Raw genomic sequence first — 17,058 nt, 5'->3', positions numbered from 1 at the left:
TTTTTACTGGACATCTAGCGCATTTGACAGTAGGGTGCGCGCTTGGTTTGGGCAGATGCAAGAAATGTTAAATCCATTGAGAAGCTGAGAAAACGTGTGAATTCAAGGCTCGTTTTGTTGGTATGTTGGAAGGTTTAGTATTGATACATGATTTGATTTTGGGAGATTGCCCTGGGTTATATAAGGGTGATGGGGTTCATTTATCTGAAATTGGTTTAGATATATTTTTATCAGGTACTCAGGATTTATTGGAAACTTGCATCCAGCCTCACTGGCCTGCAACTGGGGTTGTGCTGGGGCTTTGGACAGTGAATTGGAATGGAGGGTAAGATACAAAATTGGTGGAGAAGTATTGAGGGTGTGGGGAGCTGGATTGGGTTCATGTGTGTCACCGTCATGGACCTTAGGGAGGGAAGATAACTTGGAAGGGTCTTGTGGCACCGTAGATCCTTTCATTGGGGTATCTTGAGTGGACAGTAGTTAGTTTGAGACCGACTAACTAAAAAATATTATTTTGTTGATTATATGTGTTGGGGTTCAAATATTATTGGTAGTGTTGCTGAATTTGATCGGAGAGGGAAACCAAAGTACACTCACACAGGAGCAAAGAAACAAAAGCACTAGGAGCCTTCAAGATAGGAGACGTCAACTCAAATTTAATTGGACAGACCTGACACAGTCAGCCTGCGTCAGGGGTCTTGAAAATAGTGCACAATGTCCCAAAAATGCGTAAAATTGCAGTGAGACGCTGCTCAATCTGAAGATGCTAACAGTCCCCACATGTAATCACAAATGCAGCTGGATATTTGATATACCAACATAACTGCATCACTACTCGACCGGAGACCGGCAGAGAAACGTTTGAAAAGTCAATAAAGCTGCGACCGGTTTTGCCGTTAAGGACTGGGCTGGTTGTTTTTATTTTATTATATAGTATGTAAAGTGAGGTTGAGGTGAGACGGTGTGAATGCCCGTGTTATGTATACAGTGCTGTTTGTTTACATTTTCAAGTTTTATTAGTATTTGATGATATGCCTCCTACAAGGCTGTTTACAGATTGTTCAGTATTTTACAGGAAATTGGAGAGGAACCTCAAATCGGATAGGACCGAGGAAAAGCACTAGAGGGAGGGTGAAGGCAGCGTTGCCATTCTAGTGCAACATTTGCCAGGCCAGGTGACAGCTAAGATGTACTGTAATATGTTGCACATTGTATGGAGGAAGATTTTAAAACTTCTGTATTAGACTTTTCAAATTATATGCTGGATGTCCTGCTGAACATTTATCCCACGGAGTTTATTTTTAATTGTCTATACACAGCTTCCAGTGGGAAGTTGGCACCTGCAAATTCTGTGGGTAGTTTTGTTCTCGTGGGACCCACTGGGTAGTCTGCCAACATATGGCTTGGCACTCTAACCACAAAAGTGTGCCCTTCTCCTTCAGCTTATGGAATCTCTTTCTTGGCTTTTGCAGTCATTTCTGTGGTACAGTTGGACAAGATGAATTTCGCTGGTGCCACTCTACCACGTTATGAGGCCTTCCGTGGTGAGAAGCCTGCGGATTTGGAAACTACAGTGATCCTCCCTGAATCCGTCTTCAAACCTTTAGACATTAAACGTAAGCACATCAGGGTGTTTTCATCTGCACGGTGCCTGCATGGAGGGTAGAACATTACCAGGATGCAGGGGCGGACTGACCATTGGGGCAACCAGGCAGTGCCTGGGGGCCTAGAGGCTCTGCCCAGATGTCCACTGCACACTTCAGCCCTCCCCGGTCCTACCTTGAAAGGTGTGCCGCCGGTGATCTAGTGGCCTCTACAGGGGGAAAACATGTTCTTTCCTGCTCGCTGTGCTGCCACTATTCCCCCCGCCCAGCACCGCCATATTTTAAAAATGGCATCATGAGATGGTCAAGACCCACGAGACTTCCACAGAAAGTCTCGGCAGCCATTTTGAAAACACGGTGACACAGCGGGCAGGAAAGAACATGCTCGCAGAGGCCACTAGACCACCAGGGCCCTTCAGGTAGGACTGGGGCAGCAGGGGTGACAGCTGTGGCGATGGGGGGGTGGTAGCAGTGCGGTGGTAGGGGGGTGTCAGACAGCGGTCAGGCGGGGTCCAAGACCACTCTCAGTGCCCATGGGGCCCAGACCAATCTCAGTCCATCCCTGCCAGGATGTGGTTCTCTCTTGATGTAATGTACAAGCTTCCTGGTTGGGATGCAGTGTACCTAATTTTTTAAAATGATGACATTCATTTCTTGATATTTTTCTTATTTTACTTATTATTGTTTATTTTATTAGGTCTGCCTCACCCGTTTGGGCAGCGGACGCCAGGGGCTCTCTCTACTATCCTGGATAGAACTGCATATCCCCTCTAGATACTTAATCACCCCAACCTTGTATCTGCTCATGACAGGCTTACACTATCAGGCAGTAGCAACCTCCCCAATTAGAAAGGAGCCCAGTATTCAGTAGATAGAGTAATATAGTTTATTAGCATTGTCATCTCACCCAAAGATGGTACAGGCAAGCAGGTATTCATATGATGGTACAGCAGTTCACAACACGTCTCTCTCTCCAGCCTTCTGAAGACTTCTGCATCTAATACCCCTCAGACTGCTCCTTATATACCATTTTGGCCCTATTCATTTCAATGGTCCCCAGCTTTGTCACCAGGGCTCTTGGCCCTTATCAGTTGATCAGAATGACTTCACAAGTTCTCAAGCTCTAACTCTAAACAAGATAAGTTCAGAGCGGATCTTGTGAGATGACTTCACAGCTCCCCTCTCCCTTTACTTGCAGCTAACCCTCTACTATCTTTCATTTTAATCAAAAACATCTTGGCTCATGGCTTCTTGGAGGTGCCAGTCTCAGGATTGTGGACAAGAGCAAATGCCCCCTTCCCTTGCCAGTTCAGCACTTGCTACAGTGAAATATAACTGTGTCAAAGGTGATCTCTGATTTTTACAAAGCCTAGCTCTCTGGGAACTCATTTCAGCTTGAGCTGCAGTGAAATATATTTTGTATCAGAGACAGTGCCGTAGCGAGGGTGCCTGACACCCGGGGCGGGTCGCCGCTGCACCCCCCCCCCCCCCGGGTGCAGGGCACGGCGCCCCCCCTCTCCGGAGCGCCCCCCCCCCCCCGAAATGCACCCTACCTTTCAGCGGAGAGCAGGCGGGAGGGCCGATCCGCCCCCAGTGCACGTCACTGGGAGCTGCGTCGGCTCTGCTGCTTCCCTGCTTTCTCTGCCCCGGAACAGGAAGTAACCTGTTCCGGGGCAGAAAGAGCAGGGAACCAGCAAGCCGACACCGCCCCCCCCAGCGCGTGCACCCAGGGCGGACCGCCCCACCACCCCCCCTTCCTACGCCACTGATCCAGGGGCGTATCTGCGTGGGGCCACAGGGGCCTGGGCCCCCGCAGATTTGGCCCCGGACCCCTCTACCGCCGTTAACCCTCCCTCCCTCGCCTACCGCCGTCACCTACCCCGAGGCCCGCTTCCTCTGGCTTTTTAAAATATTGCTTCAGCTGGCGGGGGATGGAGCCAGTTGGATGGAGTCTGACGTCGCAGCACGTTGTAACGTCAACGTGCTGCGACGTCAGACTCCATCCAACTGGATCTAAAGATGCATGCAGCTTTCACAGCGCGCTGCACGACGAGGATGAAAAAGTTAAAGATCGCGGCTGGGCTGGCGGGGGGTTGGGGTCCCCCGCCAGCTGAAGCAATATTTTAAAAAGCCGGAGGAAGCGGACCTCGGGGTAGGTGACGACGGTAGGCGGGGGAGGGAGGGAGTGTTAACGGCGGTGGGGGGGGGGGTTGACGGCGAGGGGGTGGGGTTGACGGCGAGGGGTGGGGTTGACGGCGGGGGGGGGCTATAATGTGCCCCCTCACTCTAGCCCCTGCCCCCCCTACCGCCGAACCTCAGATACGCCCCTGCACTGATCAGAGATGATTTTTGGATTTTAAGAGGCCTAGCTCTTTAGCCTGGGCCATTGGCCTGTATTTTACTGAGAGCAAGGGCTAGCATATTTCTACATTATATTATAGTGAATTCTTGTAAAATTCTCAGGAAATTTGGCTGACCGCAGGATGCAATTGTTTGTATTAGTAAGGTTACACAGTGCACGCAAATTAATATTCACCTTCTTCATGTTATCAACCAGCTCCGCAGATCATTATGTGAATGTTTATGTTCTCACGCCAGTAGCTCTGCAACAGAAAAGAAACATATTTTGCACCTTGTTAGGGTGACAGTGACTTCCCTGAAACTTCCTTGGGGGGGAAAGGGGGCATTATGGACATTAACATGGGTTTATTAATATGAAAACACCAGCAGCTCTGTTTTCAATGACATGGTAATTGAGCAAATTGCAGCGAGCTTTTTGTTTATGGCGAGCATAGTTTTACTAGTGAGTATGGCTGTTAAGAGAAATGCAAAGTGTGCTCAATCATTTGTTTTCCTTTGGAACACTGAAAGCTCCCGAGGCAGGAAGTAAAATTGTTTCATGCCACTCGAGACACTGCCAATCTCTTAACACGTTTAAAACTGACCTTAAAACATTTCTTTTCCAAGATGCTTATTCCTCTAATTCACAATCCATATACGTTTCAGGGGCGTAGCCATCAGCAGATTTTGGGTGGGCCTAGGCAAGAAGTGGGTGGGCACCAAATGTTCTCTCCCCTACCCCCACACCAAAAAAATATCTCAGTTGGTGGGAAAATGCTTCTCTCCAGTCCCCAACGTGGTAGTCTGCAGCAGGCGTGCACTGAAAACTGAGCATGCGAAGGTGCCAGTATTGTGGAGAGCAGCAGTTTCATTACCATGTGCTACTGTTGGATGGGCCTGAGCCCTAAGTGGGTGGGCCCCGGCCCACCCAGGCCCACCTGTGGCTACGCCACTGATACTTTTATCTCTGAAATTGGCTAGATCGCTGTAGAGCTGGAAGGCAGTGCAGTACCTTTTGTTTTTACCTATCCCCGCTTTCTATCATAAAACGGCGTGCTCTCCCCTTTCCTAAGAAGCTTTTCTTTGGAAATCGTTTATCCCTTTTCATTTTAGATTTTAACAAACTTGAAACATACTGATCACTTTTGGTACCTCCTCTCAGTACCCTTCTCCACCACCGCCAACTCCAGGCTCCGCCCTTTCTGCCTCGCCTCACCCCATGCCTGGAATAAACTCCCTGAGCCCATACGCCAGGCCCCCTCCCTGCCCATCTTCAAAGCCTTGCTCAAAGCCCACCTCTTCAATCTCGCCTTCAGCCCCTAACCACCATACCTCTATTCAGGTAATCTAGACTGCCCCCACTTGACGCTTGACATTTCGCCCATTAGATTGTAAGCTCTTTTGAGCAGGGACTGAACTTTTTGTTAAACTGTACAGCGCTGCGTAACCCTAGTAGCGCTCTAGAAATGCTAAGTAGTAGTAGTAGTACCTCTGCCTATCTCCCTTTCATTTTCTCTTTCTCTCTCTTAACCTTCAGATCCTTTGGCTGTCAGCGGCAGGCAGCCTGGTGCTGCCCTGGAAGAGGGGTCTGCAATGATGAGCCGACAGAAGCGTCATCCCGATGCAAGTGAAGGACAGGCCATTGCCAGTGTCATCATCTTTCGCACGTTGGCCGCGCTACTACCGGAGCAATACGACACAGACAAAAGGAGTCTGAGGTGATCATGGGATGTTCTGGCTGGCCGGACGGATGATGAAGGCTGCTGGGTTTGCCTCTGCACAAGAGGCATGTGGTTTCCATCAGAAAGACCACTCTAGGATGGAGGAGGATCATTATATGAGGCTAAAGACAATTCCAGAATAGGGAGAGTCATAGTGTGAAGCTAAAGAAGGTTTCTAGAACAGGAGAAATCAGAAGTATGAGACTGGAAGGTGATAGACCTGAGCATGGGTTTCCTTCTGCCTCACAATCTGAAGAACAACCATTGGATGAATATACCTTTGGGGGAGAACTTGAGTAGGAGATGGGATCTTTTGTGGAAATGGGAGAGAGGGTCTTCTTGGGGACGAACTTGAATAGGAAAGGGGTCTTGTGGGAACTTTGAGTGATGAAGGGGGTCTTATGTTTGTGTATTTCGATTAGGGAGGAAGTATGATTGAAGGCAGGGGAGGGGTAGTTTTGTGTGTGTGTGCAAACTTGTATTGGATTCTGGGATCTTGAGTCTGGGGTCCTTACATCAGGGCTGATATAATAAAATAAGATGCCCCAATAGCACACCTTTAACTTGTATTTTCAATCTGTCCTATTTTAACTTCAAATTTACAAGGTTAATGTACCAAAGAAAATGTGTGTGCAAAAAATTAATAAGCTTTTAAATGAATTTTAACATTGTTATTAGAATTGTACCTCCAAACGTTTGTTAAAATCTTAGCAATTTAATGCTTTTTGCTTAGTGCTAAAATTGTAGCTTCAGCTGGGGTGAAGTGTAACTTGCAGTGTAGTGAGTGGCAACGGGTTACACAGTTGTGTCCGGTGAAGTTGACAGAACGATTTAAGGATTCATGGCTCCAGTTCAGGGCTACTGGTTTTCCAGGGTCTTGGTGGTCCTGAGCCAGGGATCCCCAAGATGTGGTCCCAAGCCTAGGGTTCATGAGTCCTGGGGTTATCTGAGGTGCTGGGTGTAAAATGGTTAATATCATGGAGCTAATTTTATTTGGCACATGTGTAGCCTCGACGGTCCCATGCACTTTAAACACATTGTGTGCCTTTAGTTGACATGTTTTGATGAACATTGCACAAAGCGTTTAAAGAGTATAAAGGGTAAAGGGTTTTTGACCAGTGTTGACTTTTTGATCTGCACAGTGCTTTAGTGGTTAGTGCAGTGGACTTTGATCCTGGGGAACTGAGTTCGATTCCCTCTGCAGCTCCTTGTGACTCTGGGCAAGTCACTTAACCCTCCATTGCCCCATGTACAAAATAAGTACCTGAATATATATAAACCGCTTTGAATGTAGTTGCAAAAACCTCAGAAAGGCGGTATATCAAGTCCCATTTCCCTTTCCCTATTTGAGATTCTACAAGGAATGTTGCTACTATTGAGATTCTGTTGCTACTATTTGAGATTCTACATGGAATGTTGCTATTCCACTAGCAACATTCCATGTAGAAGTCAGCCCTTGCAGATCACCAATGTGGCCGTGCAGGCTTCTGCTTCTGTGAGTCTGACGTCCTGCACGAACGTGCAGGACGTCAGACTCACAGAAACAGAAGCCTGCGCAGCCTTCTACATGGAATGTTGCTAGTGGAGGAGTAGCCGAGTAGTTAGTGCAGTGGACTCTGATTCTGGGGAACTGGGTTTGATTCGCACTACAGCCCCCTGTGACTCTGGGCAAGACACTTAACCCTCCATTGCCCCTGGTACAAAATAAGTACCTGAATATATGTAAACCGCTTTGAATGTAGTTGCAAAAACCTCAGAAAGGTGGTATATCAAGTCCCATTTCCCTTTCCCCCATTCCCTTATGACATCACAATATCAGAAGTGAGCCAAGTATTGGGCAATCAAGCCATTGTGACATCACTGATGAGGTTGGCTCTTATTGGTGGAATGAATTGAGGAGTAGCCTAGTGGTCAGTGCAATGGAATTTGATGCTCAGGAACTGAGTTCAATTCCCACTGCAGCTCCTTGTGACTCTGGGTAAGTCACTTAACCCTCCATTGTCCCTGGTACAAAATAAGTACCTGAGTATATGTAAACCGCTTTGAATGTAGTTGCAAAAACCTCAGAAAGGCGGTATATCAAGTCCCATTTCCCCTTCCCATTAATGATGAAAGGACAGAGCACAGAAGATTATTGAGGTCTTTTTCCTCTATTTTATCTCAAAAGTAATAGTAAATGCTGTAAAAAGGAAAAAGAAAAAAAAAGAGAAATTCACTATTGGCGATAGCATTGGGAGATTGTTTCTACTTTCATTGTTTGCATTTATACAACAGAGCATTAGGTTTTACCCCTTTTTAGAGATGAGCACACTTTGGGTTGGTGTGCTAATGGTGTTCTGAAATGGAAGTTCAATAGCACAGGTTAAAAATGCATTAACATTGCTCTGTTAATATATATATATTTTTTTGTTACATTTGTACCCCGCGCTTTCCCACTCATGGCAGGCTCAATGCGGCTTACATATTATATACAGGTACTTATTTGTACCTGGGGCAATGGAGGGTTGAAAATAGGTAGAGATGAAGCTAGACGTACAGGCTCAGGAAGTTTTCATCTTTCCACAATGGCCCCGTGTCTTCCTTTAGAATGTTGCACTCATACACCCTGATCCCTCACACGTTGAGCAATGGCTTCTGCTGTAGCCAGCCCAGCCCAGCCCCTGTAAGTCCAAGGAGCAGAAGCCGGCTCAGGTACAGAGCAGTGCTGCTGAGCCTTTAGGCGGATCCTAAATTCCAAGTTTTGACTTTTATTTATTTATGCTAATATTTATGTTTACATATTTGTTTATTAGATTTTTAATATATTTATTTATTTCTCCATGTCTGTTCCACCTTTATCCAAGACAGATTATCATATAAAACTTCCTCTCTGCCACTGTTGTCTTGTGGGAGTAATAAAATCTAGGCCTGTTAGAGACTGGGACAAACAATTTCCTGTTAAGTTTTGGTGAACCAGTTGTTATCTGCTGCTATACTGGAGACCTGACTCAGCTGAGGGCTAGTGTGGTTGTGAGAAGATCATCCCAGCCATAAGTACATAAGTATTGCCATACTGGGAAAGACCAAAGGTCCATCAAGCCCAGCATCCTGTTTCCAACAGTGGCCAATCCAGGTCACAAATACCCGGCAAGATCCCAAAAAGTACAAAACATTTTATACTGCTTATCCCAGAAATAGTGGGATTTCCCCACGTCCATTTAATAACGGTCTATAGACTTTTCCTTCAGGAAGCCATCCAAACCTTTTTAAAACTCCGCTAAGCTAACCGCCTTTACCACATTCTCTGGCAATGAATTCCAGAGTTTAATTACACGTTGAGTGAAGAAAAAATTTCTCCGATTCATTTTAAATTTACTACATTGTAGCATCATCGCATGCCCCCTAGTCCTAGTTCAACTCCACTCATTATTTTATAGACCTCTATCATATCTCCCCTCAGCCGCCTTTTCTCCAGCACTTACACAACACTGAAGGAAACTATCGTCTGTAGCCAAAGAGCTGTAACTACAATGGTTGGGGTGTAGTATAATGAGAATTTAGAAATAGAGAAAATATTGGAAAAGCAATATGGAAACCGCGAACCATTCCAAAGTCAGCAATTCACCAGTTCAGTACCTCCATCCCTTCAGTTCTGTGAGGTTGGGCCTTGCTTGATTTCATTGTCTGGGTATGTTCTGGCCTTCTTCTGCGCTCTTGTCTTCACCTGACCCCTAGCTCTGCTGTCTGCTTCTCAGAGTCCCCAAACGCCCCGTCATCAACACGCCAGTGGTCAGCATCAACATCTACGACAATGAAGAGTTGATACAGCGGACCCTGGACAAGCCCATCACTGTGCAGTTCCGGCTGCTGGAGACGGAAGAACGCTCCAAGCCCATCTGTGTCTTCTGGAACCATTCCATCCTGTGAGTGCAACAGGGGCTGTTACTTAGGAGGGGAATTTTCAAACGTACACAAGATGGTGGGAACTGAGGAAGGCTAGACAAAACTCAGGAACAATAAAGTTAAAATGTATTGCTTGAAATATGTGCAAAAGCAACATAAAATAAATGCTCAAAATGTAACATAAAGTAATGTCAGCGCTCAAGATTTGTGTACGATTGCTTGTTCCGTGGGATTTTGTTGTTCTGTTACCTTCTGGTTTGGGGGGGAATTTTCAAAGCCATTTCATGGGGTAAACACTGCTTTACCCCCAGAAAAGGGTTTTTAGAAAATTGACCTATTTGCTGGGAATAGTATATGCGTAGATCCCGTGGGTTCTGTATATCGTGGCCAAATTTGCGCACCCAACTTTGTGCATACAGCAGAGATCCGCACACAAATAAATTGACTAATGAGCTCGGAAACAGGGCCGGTCCTACGGTCTCTGGTGCCCCCCTGCAAACTATCAGTTGGTGCCCCCTGCCCCGCCTAGCATCTCCGCCCTCTTCTCCCCCCAACATCCCCCTTTTTCTTCCTGCCACCCTGCGTGGTTCAAGTCTTTTTTAATTTACCTCCGTCCCAGCGGCCGCGTCATTTCAAAGCCTTGCCCGTCTCTAGCCTTCCCTCCCTTCATGAGTTCGTTCCCTCTGAGTCCCGCCCTCAAGGAAAGAGGAAATGACGTCAGAAGGCGGGACTCTGAGGGAACGAACGCACGAAGGGAGGGAAGGCTAGAGACGGGCAAGGCTTTGAAATGACGCGGCTGCTGGGACGGAGGTAAATAAAAGATTTAAACCTCCAAGGGCGGTGCAGCGCCGTAGCGGCGCCCTTGAAGGCAGGTGCCCCCCTGCGGTGCTTACCCCGCTTACGGGGTTTGACGGGCCCTGCTCAGAAACATCAATAATTGAGTGCTAACAACAGATTATTGATAATTAGCGGGATTGGAACAAAGTAAAAATACTTTGTTACATTACTTTCTTACATTTTTGAGTACTTTAGCCTGTAATGAGTTACTAAAAGGGACACGGTACTTTGTACTTGTAACTAATTACATTTCCTGTGTATGTTGTTACTTTGTTAGGAAGTCATTTCCAAAAAAAAACTATTCAATACATGATTTTTAACTGCAAGTGCTCATTTCTCTGTGGTTCACTCCTATGGTGATCAAGCATGCCATCTTACATCCAGCGTCTCTTTGTTCATTCTTGACTTTTTTTTTTTTAATTCTGGATACATGTTGCTAATTACAGTTTAATTTGATATTATACATCGTTTCTTCTGTTGAGCTTTGTCTGAGATGTAGCGGTACTTTTTACTTTGTAATTAAAAAGTATCCGGCCAGTATTCAAAGTGAGTTAACCAGCAAGGAATGGCCGCCGACCAGTTAACTCGCTTGTATCCGGCTATCTGGTCATTTTCAGCAGCACGTGACCGGTCAGTGGCACTGAAAATGACCGGTTAGTGCGGAAGTGGAAGCCGGCTAAGGGCCCCTTTTTACCAAGCTGTGGCAAAAGTGGGCCTGTGCTGGCGTTAGCGTGTGTTTTTCGTGCGTGCCGAGGCCCCCACGGTGTGTAAAAGGGAAGTCTCTCTTTCCTGCAGGAAACGGCCGTGCAACAAGTAAAGCACTCGCTGCGCGGCCATTTCGGGGGGAGCCCTTACCGCCACCCATTGACGTGGCGGTAAGGGCTTCTGCGCTAATTCGGCAGAAACCGAGCAGCGTGCGGCACTGCCTGATTACCACTGGGTGCACTCCGGATAAGATGGCGTGCTAGGGGTGGGAAGTACTGTCGGGCCGTTGCGGTAGCCTGGTGGTACTTCCTGTTTAGCGAGTGGTAAGTCCGCATTGGGCTTACCACCGCTTAGCAAGAGGGGCCCTCAGTCGGGGAGTTCTGGAGGCATTTCAGGGGCAGAGTCCAGTTAGGTGCCAATATTCAAAGCTAAGCAGCCATGTTTAGCGCATAAATAGGATCACATACTGTCATGTCTTTATGTACTAACCCATGACTGCTTAAGTCTGAATATTGAGTTTAAAAACAAAAATGGAAATTCAGTGTTGAAGCCTACGCAGAGCCCAGAATTGAAATTCCACTTTTAGCGCCAGTGGAAGACAAAAACGCACTGTCTTCCGCCTGCGGCCGGTATATTTATATCTTAGTGTTTTTGTACTTTCTTTTAAGTGATTTGTGGATTTGCTACTTAAAGGGAAAGGGGGTGGGACTTGATCTAGTACCGCCATTCTATGGTTACAATTAAAGCGGTTTACATATTATATACAGGTACTTTGTACCTGAGGTAATACTACTTTAATTAAGTACTTCAGAAGGCAGTACTTGTACATTTAAGTACTTTTTACGAGGTAACAACCACAGCCCTGTTGCCCACTTACAGCATCACAGAGTGTGTAGAGCTGAACTTATATTGAACTGGTAGCCTAAAGTAGCAGGCTGAAGCTTTTGTGCCAGAACGAAATAAAGTGGGCTTCCTCCCAGGGCTACCAGCGCCTGTGTTTAAAAGGGATAGTCTCTCCACTTTGGCCACGAAGCTCCACGTCTTTCAGCCCTTTTTTCCTTCCATGATGCCCTCTGTAAAGTTTTTGCATTTGTTGGTATTTGGTGCTGTCCCTCTTAGATATTGCCAAGTATTTTCCCTCCCAGGCTGCCACATCTTAAGTTAGCGTCTTCCGTCTCTCCTTTCCGGCAGAGTGAGCGGGGTCGGTGGCTGGTCTGCAAAGGGCTGTGAGGTGGTCTTCAGGAATGAGACTCATATCAGCTGCCAGTGCCACCACATGACCAGTTTTGCTGTGTTGATGGATATCTCCAGGAGAGAGGTGAGGGCAGGAAGAAGGAGTGACCAATGCTTATCCCAGCATGTACTACATGATTGCAGCCCTGCTGTTCATATTTACGGAAATAAGAACTGTCATTGAGGTATACCCCAGGGGCGTAGCCAGACTTCGGCGGGAGGGGGGTCCAGAGCCAGAGGTGAGGGGGCACATTTTAGCCCCCCCCCCCGGCACCACCGCCACCACCAACAAGTTTGAACCCCCCCCCCCCCCGTCGACGACCCTCTTGACCCCCCCTCCTGCCGCCAACCCTCCCACGCTGTCACCTATCTTTGCTGGCGGGGGACCCCAACCCCCCGCCAGCCAAGGTCCTCTTCTTCCTTCGTTCTGTCTCCGAGTCTGACGTCAGACTCACAGAAACAGAACGAAGCCTTGCGCCGGAAGAAGAGGACCTCGCTGGTTGTTCTGCAAGGCTTCGTTCTGTTTCTGTGAGTCTGACGTGCAGGACGTCAGACTCAGAAACAGAACGAAGGAAGAAGAGGACCTCGGCTGGCGGGGGTTGGGCTCCCCCGCCAGCAAAGGTAGCAGACGGTGACGGCGGGTTGACGGCGGGGGGGGGGGGGGAGGTTGAGAGGGTTGTCAGCAGGGGGATCCAGGGCCAAATCTACGGGGGCCCAGGCCCCCGTGGCCCCACGTAGCTACGCCCCTGGTATACCCTCACTTTTTCTAGCACGACAGGCCCTGGTTCTCTGCCTTTTCAGTTCCGTGAGTTAGATTAAAGTTTTAGGCATAGGTAAACAAAAAGGCTCATAAGGTTTGTGTAAGTTCTGCCCGCAGATTGTAGTTTCCTACAAGCCCTTCAGGAATGGAACTCTTCAAGGTGACAGTTTATTTTCCGCTTTTTAGTTATCAGATTTGGTTCAGGGCTCCCTCCTTTGTTGCCTAAACCTGGAGGTAAAGATGTGATTTTTGACTTGTTACTTCCGACCCTTCTGTGTGTCATCCTTGGGGTGCACTCAGGTGCAGTTGCCCTGTTTGCCACATTTGCTTGCTGACGGTGTTTTGAGGGGAAGAGCATGGATATAAGTAATAGATTAACCCAGGCGGGATTTCAAGATAAGTAACTGAGTATGGGTGTGGCTTTTGAGAAAAGTCATGTCCTGATTGGCTAGATAATTTCTGAGTTTATAATGACTGCTATTTTTGGCTTCTGATTAGCTGATGATTCCTATTTCATCAATAATTTATTTTTTCCAGCTCAGACAAGGAGTAAAACTTGTTTACAGATAGCTAACTTGCTTCACCTTGACAATTTCTTGAGTAGCCGCATTATGTAAACTACTTAAGAGACAGAACACTCACACAGAATAACAAAATAAATTATAACTGTATCAAGAATTAACAGATTATAAATTGCAGTATTATGTTGTGCTTTAGATTTAGTGGGCTATTAGGACTGCCGGTAATGCATTTCAATGAACTTTGGCTTTTCCTAGAATGGAGAGATCCTGCCGCTAAAGACCATAACCTACGTCTGTGTCAGTGTGTCTTTGGGTGCAATATTCCTAACATTCCTCTTCCTCGCCTGCCTGCGGTCCCTGCGCTCCAACCAACACAGCATCCGGAAGAACCTGATGGTGGCGCTCTTCCTCTCCCAGCTCATCTTCCTCCTTGGGATCAACCAAGCTGACATCCCCGTAACTAGCTCTGGTTTCTTTTGTAGGGGCAGGGAAAAGAGCTTTATGGTCAACATTTACACCCGCCAAGCAGCTTGGAGATTGCTGCCCTGCACTAGGACTTGACCTACATTCTCCAGCTATTCCAGTTCTAAAACACTCCCCCTCACTGCATGCAAACACAGTCCCGCCCTGTAGCACCCTCTGCTGTTTCAGCACTGAGCTCACCTCCATAGCTCTGCCAGTACACCCCATTCCTGACCTACAGCACCCACTACTGTTTCAGTACTGAAACCCACACAAAGTTATGCCAATGCACCTCATTCCTGGCCTAGAGTATCCTCTTCCATTTCAGTACCAACCTGCTTCCCCCACCCCACCCCCCACACAGAGCTCCTCTAGTAGACCTTAGTCCTGCCTTCTGGCGCCACCTACAGTAGCAATTTAGGGTTTTCATGTATAGAGGCTGCCATTTGTGCTGCATAGGTTGATGGCTTTTGTCCCTTTTTCTGTCTTTTCTCTGCTCCTCAGTTCGCCTGCACGGTCATTGCTATCCTTTTGCATTTCTTCTACATGTGCACCTTTGCCTGGATGCTTCTGGAGGGGCTTCACCTTTACCGCATGCTGACCGAGGTCCGAGACATCAACTACAGCCCCATGAGGTTCTACTTTATGCTGGGCTGGGGTGTGCCAGCCTTCATCACAGGTGAGGGGTCGGCAGCCTGCTGTTAGGTGACACGGGAGAATGGGGGAGGTGTTTTCTATTCTTTTTTGGTTTGTTTTATTTCATTTTTTAATTTGTTTTGTTTTAAAAAAAACAAAAAAACAACAACTAAAAGATGAAAACAAAAACAATTCAGATCTTTCTCCCACTACGTCCAAAGTTAAAAAGAATCATCCCCCCCCCCCCCTTCCATTGAGGCAGCTTCTACCTTCAGGCCTATCCCACTACATACCCTGTCTCCAATGTGGTCATATGGCTCACAAGTCTTCCATGGGTACAAGCGATCCCCCATGGCTGTTGCCCTGCCACCCACTGATGGTTTTTAGAACGGCACCCACTGACATTGGATCAGCACTATTTTCTGTATGGCACTGGTTGCCAGTTTGAGAGCTAGCAGTTGCGGGGCAGGGCAGACGTCCTCACACCTTCCCAAAGCAGGCTAGTGGGCTACATGTCTGCACTGGAGATAGGACAGGTAGTTTGGGAAATGAGGGAGTGGGGGAAGGGGGAAATCAGGGGGCTGCAGAACTGGAAATCACATGTAACAAAATGAAAAATGAATAACTGTTTTTTGTTTCTTTAGTCTTAAAACAAAATAAAATAGACAACGTCATTCACACTTCCGATTTCAACAGCAGCACATTTCTAGGGGACATTTTCTCTATCATTGTTTTAGGGGTCATTCTCCTCACTGCACAAACGAAAAAAAAAACCCAGTAAAATACACAGTATAACTCTGGAAAAATTATATAGATAAATATAAAATAAATACAGAAGTGAAAAGCATTAAAAAGTACTCAAAACATACCGGTCTATTTGATAATGGGTGTATATGCATTCTTCTGTGTAGATTCATATATGTATACACCCTTTTGCGCTTCTCTGTTCGGTGCTTTTGTTTAGATGTTTTTATATCTTTAATAATTTTTTTTATATCTTTAACTTTTTTAATGAATTCAGAGGTTTCTTAATTCCTGTTTGCATACATATATTTTGGCTAGATGGTGCCACTTTTTGTTTTGGACTTACTGACCAATGTCCTTGTATTATCAACTAGACCAGTATGTTTTTAATACTTTTTAATGTTTTTCACTTCTGTATTTAGTTTGTATTTTATATTTATCTGTATAATTTTCCAGAGTTATACTGTGTATTTTACTGTTTTTTCATTTGTGCAACCTTTTATCGCATTACTTGTATTTATATTGTGAAGATGAAGCTTCTGCTCCCACTCTCCAGCAGGCCTCACTGGCCTGTGACCTCTGAACAGGACTCCAAACAGTCTCTTCCCACCAGCCTGAGCAATCCAACCTCAAGCTCCTAGGCCCCTTTCTCACTCAGGGTGAGCTGGTTCTCAGTATGCAAATTGTATGCAGATTAGCATGTTATCCTTTCACGCTCAGGGTGACCTGGTTCTCCAGAAGCAATATTAAACAGGTCTTACCAACAGCATATTCAGGCAATTCTTTATTCCAGCCCCTGGGCACAGTTCTTCTAGCTTAAATACTTTATACATTTTCATATTTTCACACTGAGCCTCCCCACACAGATTCCTGGGCTCAGCATTAATCTCAATACTTTGGGGACTTCTAACCCCAGGCTTTGCAGCCTGCTTCTCAGTACTGGGACACACAGCCCTACTTCTTCTTTGGACACACAGTCCTTCCTTCCTTGGACACACAGTCCTTTCTTTCTTTAGACTCACAGTCCTTTCTTTGAACACACAGTTCCTCTAAGTACTGAGGCTACACAGTCCAACACTAATGCTTTAGGGACTTCTTACCCCAGCCTGTTTTTCTTCCTTGAGCACACAGTCCACCACAAGTCCATAGGGTTTAGCCAGTTCTTTCCAGGGGGGATTCTCTTTCTTCAGCTACCAGCTCTCTTCCTTTTCTTTCCCATCTCAGGTGGGGTATAAAGTGGTTAATTAGCTACACAGGACCCAGCCCATAACCTCCTACACCTCTGGACCTCCCAGGGCTCTCTCCGGTCCTAGCAACTTCCACCTATTCTCCTAGCGCCCTCTAGTGGCCTACCCCGGACAGCCTGGACATTTTTAGGGGAACAGCGCCATCTAGTGGCCTGCCCCGGCTAGGACAGCCTCTTATTTATCACAATTTCCATATCATTATTTATTTTTGGTCTGTATGTATGTAAATTAATTTGTAGACGTTTTCATGATTTATGCTTTTATCCGTATATATATTTGCAGAATTACTTGTGACTCCTGAGGCAGGTGACTTCTGTGCCGAAAATCAGGACTGCGTTGAGTTTTAACAAGTTGATTATCAATAAG

General features: G+C 46.5%; 1 protein-coding gene across 1 annotated transcript in view; it reads left to right on the top strand.

Moving 5' to 3' along the window:
* CELSR2 (cadherin EGF LAG seven-pass G-type receptor 2) overlaps positions 1-17,058 on the top strand; it is a 240,141-nt gene that overhangs the window by 189,643 nt on the left and 33,440 nt on the right. The window contains exons 20-25 of the mRNA XM_030221921.1: positions 1,473-1,616; positions 5,482-5,662; positions 9,400-9,567; positions 12,281-12,407; positions 13,859-14,059; positions 14,570-14,744. Of these exons, the coding sequence (XP_030077781.1) occupies positions 1,473-1,616; positions 5,482-5,662; positions 9,400-9,567; positions 12,281-12,407; positions 13,859-14,059; positions 14,570-14,744 (996 nt within the window). The remainder of the gene's footprint in view (positions 1-1,472; positions 1,617-5,481; positions 5,663-9,399; positions 9,568-12,280; positions 12,408-13,858; positions 14,060-14,569; positions 14,745-17,058) is intronic.

This window comes from Microcaecilia unicolor, chromosome 12, assembly GCF_901765095.1.
Source record: "Microcaecilia unicolor chromosome 12, aMicUni1.1, whole genome shotgun sequence".
Taxonomy (NCBI): Eukaryota; Metazoa; Chordata; class Amphibia; order Gymnophiona; family Siphonopidae; genus Microcaecilia; species Microcaecilia unicolor.
The sequence above is the reverse complement of the archived record's forward strand: the minus strand, read 5'-3'. Positions and strand labels throughout refer to the sequence as shown.